This window comes from Stenella coeruleoalba, assembly GCF_951394435.1.
Source record: "Stenella coeruleoalba genome assembly, chromosome: 2".
NCBI classification, from domain to species: domain Eukaryota; kingdom Metazoa; phylum Chordata; class Mammalia; order Artiodactyla; family Delphinidae; genus Stenella; species Stenella coeruleoalba.
The window spans coordinates 11,177,933-11,190,095 of record NC_137147.1 but is presented as its reverse complement, the minus strand read 5'-3'; the positions used below and the strand labels follow the sequence as shown (position 1 = coordinate 11,190,095).

The following is a 12,163-nucleotide window of genomic DNA, read 5'->3' as shown; positions in this document are numbered from 1 at the left end:
AAAGAAGGAGCTGTAATTACTCCCAATATTTAATTTGGAGACAATAAAACGTTGAGTCTAACGGCTCAAGCTTTGGAGTAATATGGACTCCTTACTAGGGCACATGATCTTAGACAAGTTACTTAACCTCCAGGGTCCTTGGGACTATGTTGTAGGCTTGTCATTAGTGCCAAATTAAGTCAACCCTGTGCACAAAGTAGGTGCTGAGTATTTGTTGAATTATTAAATGTGGATTTTAGACTTATTTCAAATATTCAGTGAACTGTATGCATAACTACAGTACAGCTGTATGGAAAGCCCGTTACTGGCCTTTTCCATCATTTGGGTCTCAGCTCAAATGTCACCTCCTCGGAGAGAGACCTTCCCTGTCCACATCATTTAAAGCGCTTCCCTCACCTCCAGTCACTTCTCCCTATTATCTTGTATTTACAGCTCTGGTAAAGCTCTGAAATTGTCTTGTTCATTCAGTGGTTTATTTAATATGTCTCTGCCACTAGTTCTTGTTTTCTGTACTCTCATCCCCCGTTGAGGATGGGCCTCAACATCCTCATTCGTAAAACTAGGCGTGCGGAGGAAGAATGGGGAAAGGTAAATGCCGGCCGCTCCACCTGTGTCTCGGGCCTCCTATTCCTTCCGGCAGGGCACCGCCCCTGCCACCCACGTGGGCCGCTGTGGGGCACGCCCCCAGATGGGCGAGGCCTCCAATGTTGTGTCGGCCGCGTGCGGGCCGCGGTCCTAGGGAGGCGAGCTACGTCACACGTACGCAGGCCCTGCCCCCGCCCTTGCTCGCCACAGGCGGAAAAAGGGAGTGGCCAGGCGCAAGGGCCCCGCAGCCGGCGGCGGTGGTGCCTGAGCCGCCTCCAGGTGGCTGCTCTAGGCTCCCGCCCGCTCAGGCAGCTCGGAAGCCACTCTGTTTTGGGGTCCTCGCCGCTCTTCCACGTCTCCCGGAAGAGTAACTGAGCCGTGGCCGATCGAGGGCCAGGTTTGCTCAACCTGGACCCTCTCCCGGCCGGCTGCTGAGGACGGGAGGCCTGGGAGAGTGACCAGGCCGCGGTGCAGCCGCTCCAGAGTCCTCAGGTGAGGTGGCCGCGGGGGGCCGAGGGGTCCCCTTGGCGCCTTAACGGCCTTAGAGGCGGGGGCGGCATCCCCTCAGCGGAGACCCTGCTCTCTCCGCCCTGCCGGGGGCTCAGGAACAGGGCCCCCTTGGGCCTCCACGGACGTGGCTTAGTGCCCTCCCCGTCCCTCTTTCCCCCACCCCAGCCTGGTTTGGCCGCTCTTCCCCCTCCGGAGGCTCAGTGCAGTGGGTAGGGAGCGAAGTGGGGGTCTGTACTCGCCCACCTGGCATTGACGACAGAGCCCCTGGGACCGACCAGCTGATCCCCAGCCTTCCTTCCTCTGTGCTGACACTTGGTCTTCGTGCATGCCCTGCCACCAACGTCGGCCGACCCATCCCCGTCCCCGTCCCCGTCCCCATCCCCGTCCCCGTCCCCATCCCCATCCCCATCCCCATCCCCATCCCCATCCCCATCCCCATCCCTTGCGCTCTCACCCTCTCTCTCTTCAGGTCGGCGTGGGCCAGTTACTGGGCGGAATTTCTTGAGGGCTCTGTACCTCGGAAGTCTGCTACAGTTCTTTTGTCCGTGGGGCAAGTGTCTAGGGCCCATCTTAACATTTAGTTGGGTACTCAATCTTAAGGCACAGGCTTTTGTTTTAAAACCCTTTAAAACTTTACAATGAGAGGCAAGATATAAGTTAATAAGTATGTTTTGATTGCTTTATTAGGAGAGATCATTTGTTCCCTACTTACCACCAGTGTTTACTCGGGAATGATACATACTCTGTAGGGAATTTTATATGTTATGGAGCATGTCGCTTCTATTTTCATTGGATTTTACATAAGCTCTCTGAAATACAGGGGCATGTAATTATCCCATTTTGTAAGGAACAGGTTTAGAGGGTGAGTTTCTTCTTGAGGTTGTTCATGTACTGGGAGGCTAGATGGGGAACGCAGGGGTTAAAAAGTGGTTTTTGGCTGACTTAGATTTGCCTGTCTGAGCTGCTGTCTAAACTCTGGGATCTTTCTAAACCTTTCCCCCCATTTTTTTTTTTGTGAAAAAAGGGTATTGCTACTTACCGCACAATGTGGTTGTGAAAATTATGTGTGCTAAAGATAATGTTTGCAGGGCACCTAACATAAAAATTAATTCCATTCAGCAGTATTTATGGGTGCCTGCTGTGTGCTGAGAATTCATTGGTGAGCAAAACACACATGGCATTTATCCACCCACTCCCTGCCTCCCCTTCCCCAAGAGGGAGAGACGGGGGGAAAAAATACATATAAAACATGAAGGGATGTGAGGGAAAAGAATAGTGTGTGAACAGAGAATGATAGGACCTAATTTAGATGGGACAAAAGAGCCATTTCGGGGGCAGATGACGTTCAGGTGAAGACCAAGAACAAAAAAAAAATTAACTGTGAAAGAGGGTTCCAGGCAAAAGGAATAATGTGCACATTCAAGAAATGGTTGTTGACTTTTTTATATGCTACTCTTCTATGAAATGGAAACTAGTTATTTCATCATCATCATTTTGATTTATTGTGGCACTGGATAAGTACCCAAATATATGCATCAAATGAATGTACAATTGTAATTGTTTTATTCTGAACTTAGCTTAATGTGCATATAGTAGGTACTGAGAATCCAAATTATTGAAGGTATATTTTAGGCGTGTATATGCACACCTAAATTATCCATGATAGTGCTGCAGTATTTACACTTAGTTGAAATAGGAATAACAGTAGCAGTGGTAGTTGTAATTACGGTAGCAACTACTCAAATGAGTGCCTACTGTGGGCTAGGCATTTTTCAAAGTGTTTTTTAATGCAGTATTTCATCTTAAAACCATCCTGTAAAGTAAGTACTCCTCATTTTCTAGGTGAAGTTTCTCAGTTTCAGTCAAGTAGTTTGCTTGAAGTTACATAGTAAGAGGCAGGGTCAGGCTTTCCAACCCAGGACTATCTGACTCTAGAGCCTGGTCTTAATCGCTGTGCACTGCTGTTAAGCCACACTGATCATTTTATATCCTTTTTACAGGTTCACCAATAGGATTATTCTGCTGCCATCATGTCCTGGTTTGCTGATCTTGCTGGAAAGGCAGAGGATCTTTTAAACAGAGTTGATCAAGGGGCTGCAACAGCTCTCAGTAGAAAAGAGAACACCAGCGGCATTGTTTATAGCAAAAATACTGACTATCCTGAACTTCACCAGCAAAATACAGATTTGACTTATCAGACAGGACCTAAAGCTACTTACATTTCCTCAGCAGCTGATAATATTAGGAATCAAAAAGCCACCATCTTAGCTGGGACTGCAAATGTGAAACTAGGATCTAGGACATCGGTGGAGGCCTCCCATCCTGTTGAAAATGCATCTGTTCCTAGGCCTTCATCCCAGTTTGTTCGAAGAAAAAAGTCAGAACCTGATGATGAGCTGCTGTTTGATTTTCTTAATAGTTCACAGAAGGAGCCTACTGGGAAAGTGGAAGTCAAAAAAGAAAGGGGCAAAACACCTGTCTTGCAGAGTTCTCGGACAACAAGCGTCAGTTCTGAGAACACCAGTGTAACCACCATCAAAACCATTGAAGAACATCCTTCTGGGAGCCAAAGCCATGGTAGTTAATCAGTCCTCTGTTTCTTTTAGAGTTAACCAAATTGGATGTCATCATAGCCTAAAATGTTCTGGTAGCATTTGTCATGCTCTGTTTTGTTACCTGTCCCTGCTGGCGCAAGGGCAGGCTCTCTGAAGTGTGTGGTGTAAATAAGGGGACAGCATAGAACACTATTAGCCAATATACAGTTACAGTAGGGACCTTTGAATGTTGTCTGTTGTAACTTTACCCAGCCCAGCATTTTATTTTTTAATTATTTAATTAATTTATTATTTATTTTTGGCTGCGTTGGGTCTTGTTTGCTGCGCACAGGCTTTCTCTAGTTGTGGCGAGCGGGGGCTACGCTTCGTTGCAGTGTGTGTGCTTCTCATTGTGGTGGCTTGTTGCGGAGCATGGGCTCTAGGTGCGCGGGCTTCAGTAGTTGCGGCACGCAGCCTCAGTAGTTGTGGCTTGCGGACTCTAGAGCGCAGGCTCAGTAGTTGTGGCACACGGGCTCAGTTGCTCCGTGGCATGTGGGATCTTCCCGGACCAGGGATCGAACCCGTCTCACCTGCATTGGCAGGCGGATTCTTAACCACTGTGCCACCAGGGAAGTCCTCAGCCCAACATCTTAAATTATATCCAAAATGATTCTCTAAGATGTTTTAAGATATAAAGAAGAAAATTTTGAAATCTGAAAGGAAACATATAGTTTTGGATTTGGAACTATCTCCGATTCATTTCTTTCTGTCATTGGTATTATAAGAGTAACAGGCGGCTGTACTTCACTTATATTCTGGATTGTGAGCTTTTTGGTGTGTTTTTCCCCCTGCCTGCCCTGAAAGTAAAGCGTGAGAAACTGAACTTTGATCTGAGTTGGAGGGTTAAAGGCATTGATTTAGTCGTGAAGTAAGAACTTAGAATTCTGGTTTTCAGTTGTTTAATTTGCTATGAAATTACCTCAACATGTACATCTTCTCACCTGCAAAAAATGATGTTTACATGGTAATGTGGCTAATTTGAGTACCTAGGAAGCATTTTAAAATAACAATAAACATGATAGGTCCTTGCAGGGATTCTTTATAGAGCTGATAGCTCATGGGAGCTTGTTATGTTCTTAAACCTTTTAGCTTCTTCCACAGTCTTGGCTCTTAGTGAATAAAATCTTTCTTGTATTTCAAGATAAAAAAGTGGTAAAGAGATGGGTTTTGGGCTTTCAAGACAGGTGCATGCACTAGCAGTTAATTAACTAGGTATGAACAATCCTAAATTTCTTCTCAACTATCTTTTGATTAATTATACAAACATTTATTGAGACCCTATTGGGCCAGGATACAGAAGTGAATGGGTTATAGTTTATTGGATGAGATACACATGGACACAGATAATATACATGTAATATAGTAAATGCAGCAGTTGAGGTATGGTCAGAGTGTTGTGGAAGCGTGTCCTTTTCCTTACTGATTCATAGATACTCTCTTTATGTTCTAGATGGCAATTCTTTTTCATCCTCCTCCAGTTTTACCTTGGGAGACCAAAACCCTTGTTTACCTAAACCCAACCACGTGAATTTCTCTGCTTTTTTCTTCCCCCTTCCCAGAACTGTATTCTTGTATCTTTTCTTTATCACCATTTGTTCAGTGTATCCAGATTTCGAGGGTCCTTACAGATCTATAGGCTGTATGTATGAGAATGAAATTTCATCAGAGGGAAGTCTATTAAAAATTTAAGTTTACTTTTTATGGTGTTTTAGCTATAGCAGTCAACTTGAGCCAAAAGGCATTCTACCACAGTAAGCTTCTAGTGCATATATAGTGAGCATTCCAATGTAACAAAGATGTATTTGCTTTTTTTACAGAAGCCTCTAATAATTCAGATTCTGGCCATGAAGGCCAAGAGATTTCTTCAAAGGAAAATGTATCATCAAGTGCTGCCTGTGCTGATCACAACCCAATGCCTAAAGATGATGGGAGATCACATGAACTGTCTAATCTTCGACTGGAGAATCAACTGCTGAGGAATGAGGTTCAGTCTTTAAATCAAGAAATGGCCTCATTACTTCAAAGATCCAAGGAAACTCAAGAGGGTAGAGCCTTATTTAAATTACCAAGGGTTAGGAATTTAGCATTTCAAAAATAAACTAAAAACTTGATTATATCTAAACTATTAGATTTTAGATGGGACTTGTAAAATAGTGTTTTCACAGAAATATAGGGCCCAGATTTGGAAATGGGAACAGTCATCCTCCCACCCACCTGAAACAGAACACTGGCCTATTTGGTCATTCTTTAGAAACCATGAATAGGAAGATAGTGTAAGCCTTGTTAGACTGACTTTAGAAGAAGCTTCACTTTAACCCAGACTAATTTAGACATAGAAATAGTTTTTCCAGAGACCCTGTACAGTTTGCTTCAATATTTAATTTTTTTTTTTTTTTGGTTGGCACTCTGTACTGCATTGCTCTTTCTGCACCAATTTTCTAGGTTAAAAGAATATCTTTTTGCCACAGTAATTGAAAGAAACATTTCTTTCCGGTGTTTATCTTCAGGTTTTGTTTTTGTTTCTTTTGGTCTTACTGGGGTGTACATCGTGTACCCTTGATTTGGATGTGCATTCTTTCCTATCTGTAGCAGAACTCCAGAAATCCACTGACCATTTTAATCTTGTGAACTCTCGGCTGTGTACTGATTTTGGCTCCCAAATGCTTTATGACATATCTCCAGAAAAAGACATTTGTAGAAGAGCAGCTAGCTTCATGCCTGTTTCCAGCCAATTAACTGTAATATAGATATGAATGTTGGCCTTGGAAAATGGAGGTCCCTCTTGGAGCAAAAAAGTTGAAGATATTTGTAAGCTTCTAATTTTGGCAATAAGTACTAAAGGGATTCAGAGGAGAATCTGTGTGTGCTCTGAGAAAGATGTGTTTACTTGTATGGAGAATTTTCTTTCCTTTTCTTTTTTTCTTTAAAGAATTAAACAAAGCAAGAGCAAGAGTTGAAAAGTGGAATGTTGACCATTCAAAGAGTGATCGAATAACTCGAGAACTTCAAGCACAAGTAGACGACCTGACTGAAGCGGTGGCTGCAAAGGATTCCCAGCTGGCTGTACTGAAAGTGAGACTCCAAGAAGCTGACCAGCTGCTGAATACTCGCACAGAAGCACTGGAAGCCTTACAGAGTGAAAAATCACGGTAGCTAACTCTATTAATAATGAGAAACTGAACTAGAATGTTTATCAATGCAAGTAATGATAAACATGGTAGTAAATACTGTCTTATCAAAATTTAACTTCGTAAATTTACAAGAGAGAAAATGTGGCTTTTGGTAATGCTGGAAATGTGTGTGGTTAAAATGGATTTATTATCTGAATCTTGAGATGCATTGTTAGCAAATTCTGAATTTAAAAATATTTGAAGAGCAGTGTCATTAATCTTTTGACATACAATGATGTGTGGCGTGTGCTTATATTTGGATACCTAAAAATATAGGTTACAGTCCATTGAAAGGGAAAAAGATTCTCTAAGAATGTTTTAGTCAAACCGTCTTTTTTGTGCTAATATGCCAGTGCTCTAAAAATTATTCTACCTTTTCATTTGTATACTGTGGAAATGAGTTATTTCAAGTGATGTCTTTTCTTTTAGAATAATGCAGGATCACAGCGAAGGTAGTAGCCTGCACAATCAAGCTCTACAAACTCTTCAGGAGAGATTGCACGAAGCAGATGCCACTCTGAAGAGAGAGCAGGAGAGCTATAAACAAATGCAGGTTAGAATGGGGACAGCAGGGCTCTTTTATTATTTGGATGAGGAGGAATCGCTTTACACTGTTCCTAACATATTTACTGTAATAAAATTCTGCAGTGCATTTCAGAGAATTCTGTTTCTGTGGCAAAAACTAAGTATTTGAAAATTTAGCTTGATCCTTGCTAAATTTAATTTTCTACGTTGAAAAACAATTAAAATACTTAATACTCATTAGATATATACATCTTTTCATTTAATTTGGTTGTGCAGCCAGCCTTACCATTATTTGATTAAAAGCTGATTTGAGGGCTTCCCTGGTGGCGCAGTGGTTGAGCGTCCGCCTGCCAATGCAGGGGACGCGGGTTCGTGCCCTGGTCCGGGAAGATCCCACATGCCGCGGAGCAGCTGGGCCCATGAGCCATGGCCGCTGAGCCTGCGCGTCCGGAGCCTGTGCTCCGCAACGGGAGAGCCCACAACAGTGAGAGGCCCGAGTACCGCAAAAAAAAAAAAAAATTGATTTGAGGCATCTCATTCTTTTTATTTAAGCCTTTTCTGATTCCAATTTAATCTGGTTCTGTTATTTCAAGAGAAAGTTGTACATAATGTTTATTTAGAGTTTTACACTTAAGTGAATTTTTGCATCTAGTTTAGTGATTTTCAGCTCTGTCTACACATTAGAACCTCCTGTGTGGTTTTAATACTTTCTGATGCTGAGTCTTCATTCCCAGGGAGTCAGATCCCATGTGTGAGGTAGGGCGTAGGTGTTGGTGATTTGGATTTACACGATTTGCGGGTGTAGCTGATGGGTAGTCAGGGTTGAGAACCTCTGGCTCACTGTCTTTTCAACAGGTGAAAATAGTTCAGCCCTAAAAGTAAGTAACAGGTAATATAGGCTTTTAAATTTTTTTATTAATATATTTTATTTACCACAGTAAAATATCCCAAAGTACTATCATCTCATCATGTAGTTAATGTTAAAAATTATTCGTGAGATATTTTACATCTTTTTTGCATACTGATTCTTTAAAATATGGTGTGTTTTACACTTACAGCACATCTCAATTCACTCGCTAAATTTTCTTTAGAAATACTTGATCTGTATTTAGATTTCATAAGATTTATAGGTGAAAAAGTTGTTCTAAACATACGCAGAATAACAGTTCTTCAAAAAGTTAAGCATAGGGTCACCATATGCTGCAGCAATTCTGCGCCGAGGTATATACCCAAGAAAATTGGAAATACATGTCCACACAAAAACTTTTACATGAATGTTCATAGCAGCATTATTCGTAATGGCCCCAAACTGGAAACAATACAATGTCCATCAGTTGCTGAATGGATAAACAAAATGTTGCATATCTGCACAAGGAGATATCATTCAGCCATAAAGAGGAATGAATTATTGACTCATGCTATAACACGCATGAACCTTTAAAACATTATCCTAAGTGAAGAAAGCCAGACACAAAAGGCCACATATTGTTGATTCCATTTGTATGAAATGTCCAGAATAGGCAAATCTATAGAGAAAGAAAGTAGATAAATGGTTGCCAGGGGCTGGGAGGGAGGGGAACGTATGGGTAGAGGATTTCTATTTGCGGTGAAAATGTTCTGAAATTAGATAATGTCAATGGTTGCACAACTCTGAGAACACTACACTGAATTGTATTCAGGAAAACATTGAATTGTACATCCTAAAAGGGTGAACTCTATGGAATGTGAATTATATCTCCATAAATCTATTATTAATTGAATTGAGCTTCAGTATTTATGTTAAACTAATTTAAATGAACAAACTTAAAAATGCACTTCTCAGTTGCAGACACATTTCATATGCTCAGTGTGCCTCACTGAGTGGTCCTCTTGCTCCTTTCCTTCCAAACAGGAGTTAATATTGGATCAAAGGTTTGTGGGCTTTAGTTATTGGCGTGTAACCATGAAAGCTTTCTGACTTCTGTCTCACCTTCTGAGTTTTTTGGTGATGGGAGCTTTTGAAAATAAGGGTAAAATTTAAATAATTCTCAGAACTAAATTTAGGCTAAGGGACAGACCATGTGTTTTTTAGAGTGTACTTTAAAAGTTTCTTAAGCTAAAAAAATTAGAGGGAATAGTTTATTAGAAAAACTGAAATAAAGGAAAAACATTAGCCATGATATTAGAAAAGATGTAGCTGTGTACTTGTGTCTTGCATTTGTTTTCTAATAGACTTTCTAGTTTTCTGTAGACCTTTATTCATTTATCAGCTAGGTCAGACCAGACCTAGTATCCAAGTGACCAGATTCACCTGGGAAACTTCTTAAAAAACAGATTCCCAAGCCCAGTCTTGGAAATTCCAATTCAATTAAGCCCAAGGAAGGCCTTGGGCAGCTGTATTTTTAACAGACTCCCTCACTGATTTTGATGAATTGCCATGTTTGGGAACCACAACCTTAGTGTTCCTGTTCTTCAGTTCCTAACAAATGAAGAACTTTTTTTACCTCCCTGTTATGTTGTTGGGCTGAGCTAATAAATCCCATAAGATGTCTAAATGGATGGTTGTAAAGTATACCTCAAAGCAAAATGATACAATAAGTATAATATAAACTTTGTCACAGAGTGAGTTTTCTGCACGCCTTAATAAAATGGGAGCGGAGCGCCAGAATTTGGCAGAAGCAGTTACCCTGGCGGAAAGAAAATACTCAGATGAGAAGAAGAGAGCGGATGAGCTACAGCAGCAAATCAAAATGCTTAAGTCCAACTTGGAGTCCTCTAAGCAGGAATTAATTGACTACAAGCAAAAAGCTACTAGAATACTCCAGGTAAGCGTGAGATGCACATGTGTGAATGTTAAGATAGGCCAGATGACCGAGAGACATTCTGAGACTTTTTATAGATCTGTGAGATACTTTGTTCCCGTTTGACTGGGCTGGCTTGCTTCAGGTGTCTTGCTCTTCTTAGAAATATTATAAAAAAGATGAAATGTCTCCTGTTCCTACCACTTTTTTCCTTTTAAGAAAAAAATTAATTCTGCCACTCCCTAGTTCAGGTCTTCAACCTGTCACCTTAATCACCAAAAGCAATGTTTTTTCCTCAGTTAGGTGTTTCAAGATCTGGTCTTTTTTCTTCCACTAAGTAACCATGTGCTGTTGAGCAAGCTGAGCCAGAAGAAGGCAGCAGAGAGAAAGATACAGAGGAAGAAAGAGGACAGACTTATGGAGAAAGGGCTTAAATGAGGTGAAAGGAGATGGAATCAATGCACAGGCGGAAGAATTATCCCCCCCCTCAAAAAAATGAAAGGGCACATCTTCACTCTGATAAGAAAGGCAAAGGAAAGAGAAGTTGAAAGCTACATTAGATGACTACAGTCTTAGATCTAAGGGAGGGGGAAAAAGCTGGGAGAGGAGATCTGAGAGCTGGAGGAGGCCTAGACCAGTCACTCTGAAAAATTCAAGAGGATCAACAAGGAAGAACATAACAACTGTTAAAAACATTGCTTTTGGCTCTTTTGACCACTTCGATCCATTTCCCTGTCCTTCTTTCTTTTAATGCCAGACGTGCGACATCTGCCAGACGTATAGTATCTGCCATCTTCATTTTAGAATGTTAACTTTAACTCTTTTATGTAATTTCTGTCCCCACTACATTTCTGAAATTGTCTTCTCAAAAGTCTTTAGTGACCTAAATGCTTTCTGTCCTCTTACTAGTTTCCATCCACTTTGATTTTGGTAGAGCTTTTTGACCCTGTGAACCCTCCTACCTTCTTGAAAGTTGCCTTCTAATGTTACTTGTACTGCCTTAGCTCTCTGTCTTCTCTTTACTGCTGTTTCTCTTGGGTCCTCTTCTTCTGTCCTTTTTTGTTATTCTTTTTTATTTTGCTTTGTCATATACTCTGCTTCTGTCATTGATGTGACTTCAGCATGGCTCCAGCTTCCCACCTGGTTTCTGAATGCCTGCCATGCTTCTCTGTGTGGGATGTCCCAACCCCCAAATCAGCTTCCCCTCCATTCTCCTGTTTACATAAGTGATATGGCCACCTTCCTAGGCAGTGAAGCTTGAAACTGCAGTGGCATTTTGACTCCACCTTTTTCCTTTAGCGCCTGCCTCCTATTGGCTATGACCCCCTTTTTTATTCTACCTCTGTGAAATATCATATCCATCTCCTCTAAACTCTTCTTTCTAATTATTTGTGTTGTATCAGTGTAATTTGTTAATTCATCTAAGAGGTACTTAATTGAGCACCTAACTATTCAGTAGGCACTTTGATAGGTGCTGAGGATACTGAGCTCAAAAGATGTGTCCTCTTTCTTAAGGGAGCATTCAGTTTAGTGGGACAACACTGAGGCAATTGATAAAATGAAATTATTGACGCAGTACTATGGGAGCTTGAAAGAAAAAGTCCTTAAAACCTGCCTGGAGATGTCAGGGATCACTGGAGATGCTGTATGAGGAGGAACTTGAAGGATGAGTAGGAAGACTCATGGTAGGGAGGAGATTTCAGGTAGAACAGCCTGTGCCAGAACATAGTGGGCCTGAGGGAACATGGTGTATTAAGGAGACTGCAGCTAGTTGTCTGTTGCTAGAGCATCAAGTATTAGAGATAAAGAGATGGGAGAGAAAACTCAATGACAGCAGATGCCAGATTGTGGAAGGCCTTGCATACCGTGCAGAGGAGTTTTGATTTTATGCTTTAGGTGATGGTAGGGGGTGGGGAGGTTTCAGAGGACTTGAGCAGCATGACCAGATCTGGGTGTAAGAACTGCTGCAGCCATGAAGAGGTTGGGGGTGGTGGTGCTG

General features: G+C 41.7%; 1 protein-coding gene across 1 annotated transcript in view; it reads left to right on the top strand.

The window, feature by feature from the left end:
* Positions 1 to 866: 866 nt before the first annotated feature.
* The window catches only part of GOLGA5 (golgin A5), a 29,364-nt gene continuing 18,067 nt past the window's right edge, over positions 867 to 12,163 (top strand). Inside the window, exons 1-6 of the mRNA XM_079912344.1 lie at positions 867 to 1,077; positions 3,096 to 3,672; positions 5,507 to 5,734; positions 6,619 to 6,838; positions 7,289 to 7,412; positions 9,985 to 10,188. Coding sequence (XP_079768470.1) covers positions 3,126 to 3,672; positions 5,507 to 5,734; positions 6,619 to 6,838; positions 7,289 to 7,412; positions 9,985 to 10,188 — 1,323 coding nt within the window. The 5' untranslated portion in view covers positions 867 to 1,077; positions 3,096 to 3,125. The remainder of the gene's footprint in view (positions 1,078 to 3,095; positions 3,673 to 5,506; positions 5,735 to 6,618; positions 6,839 to 7,288; positions 7,413 to 9,984; positions 10,189 to 12,163) is intronic.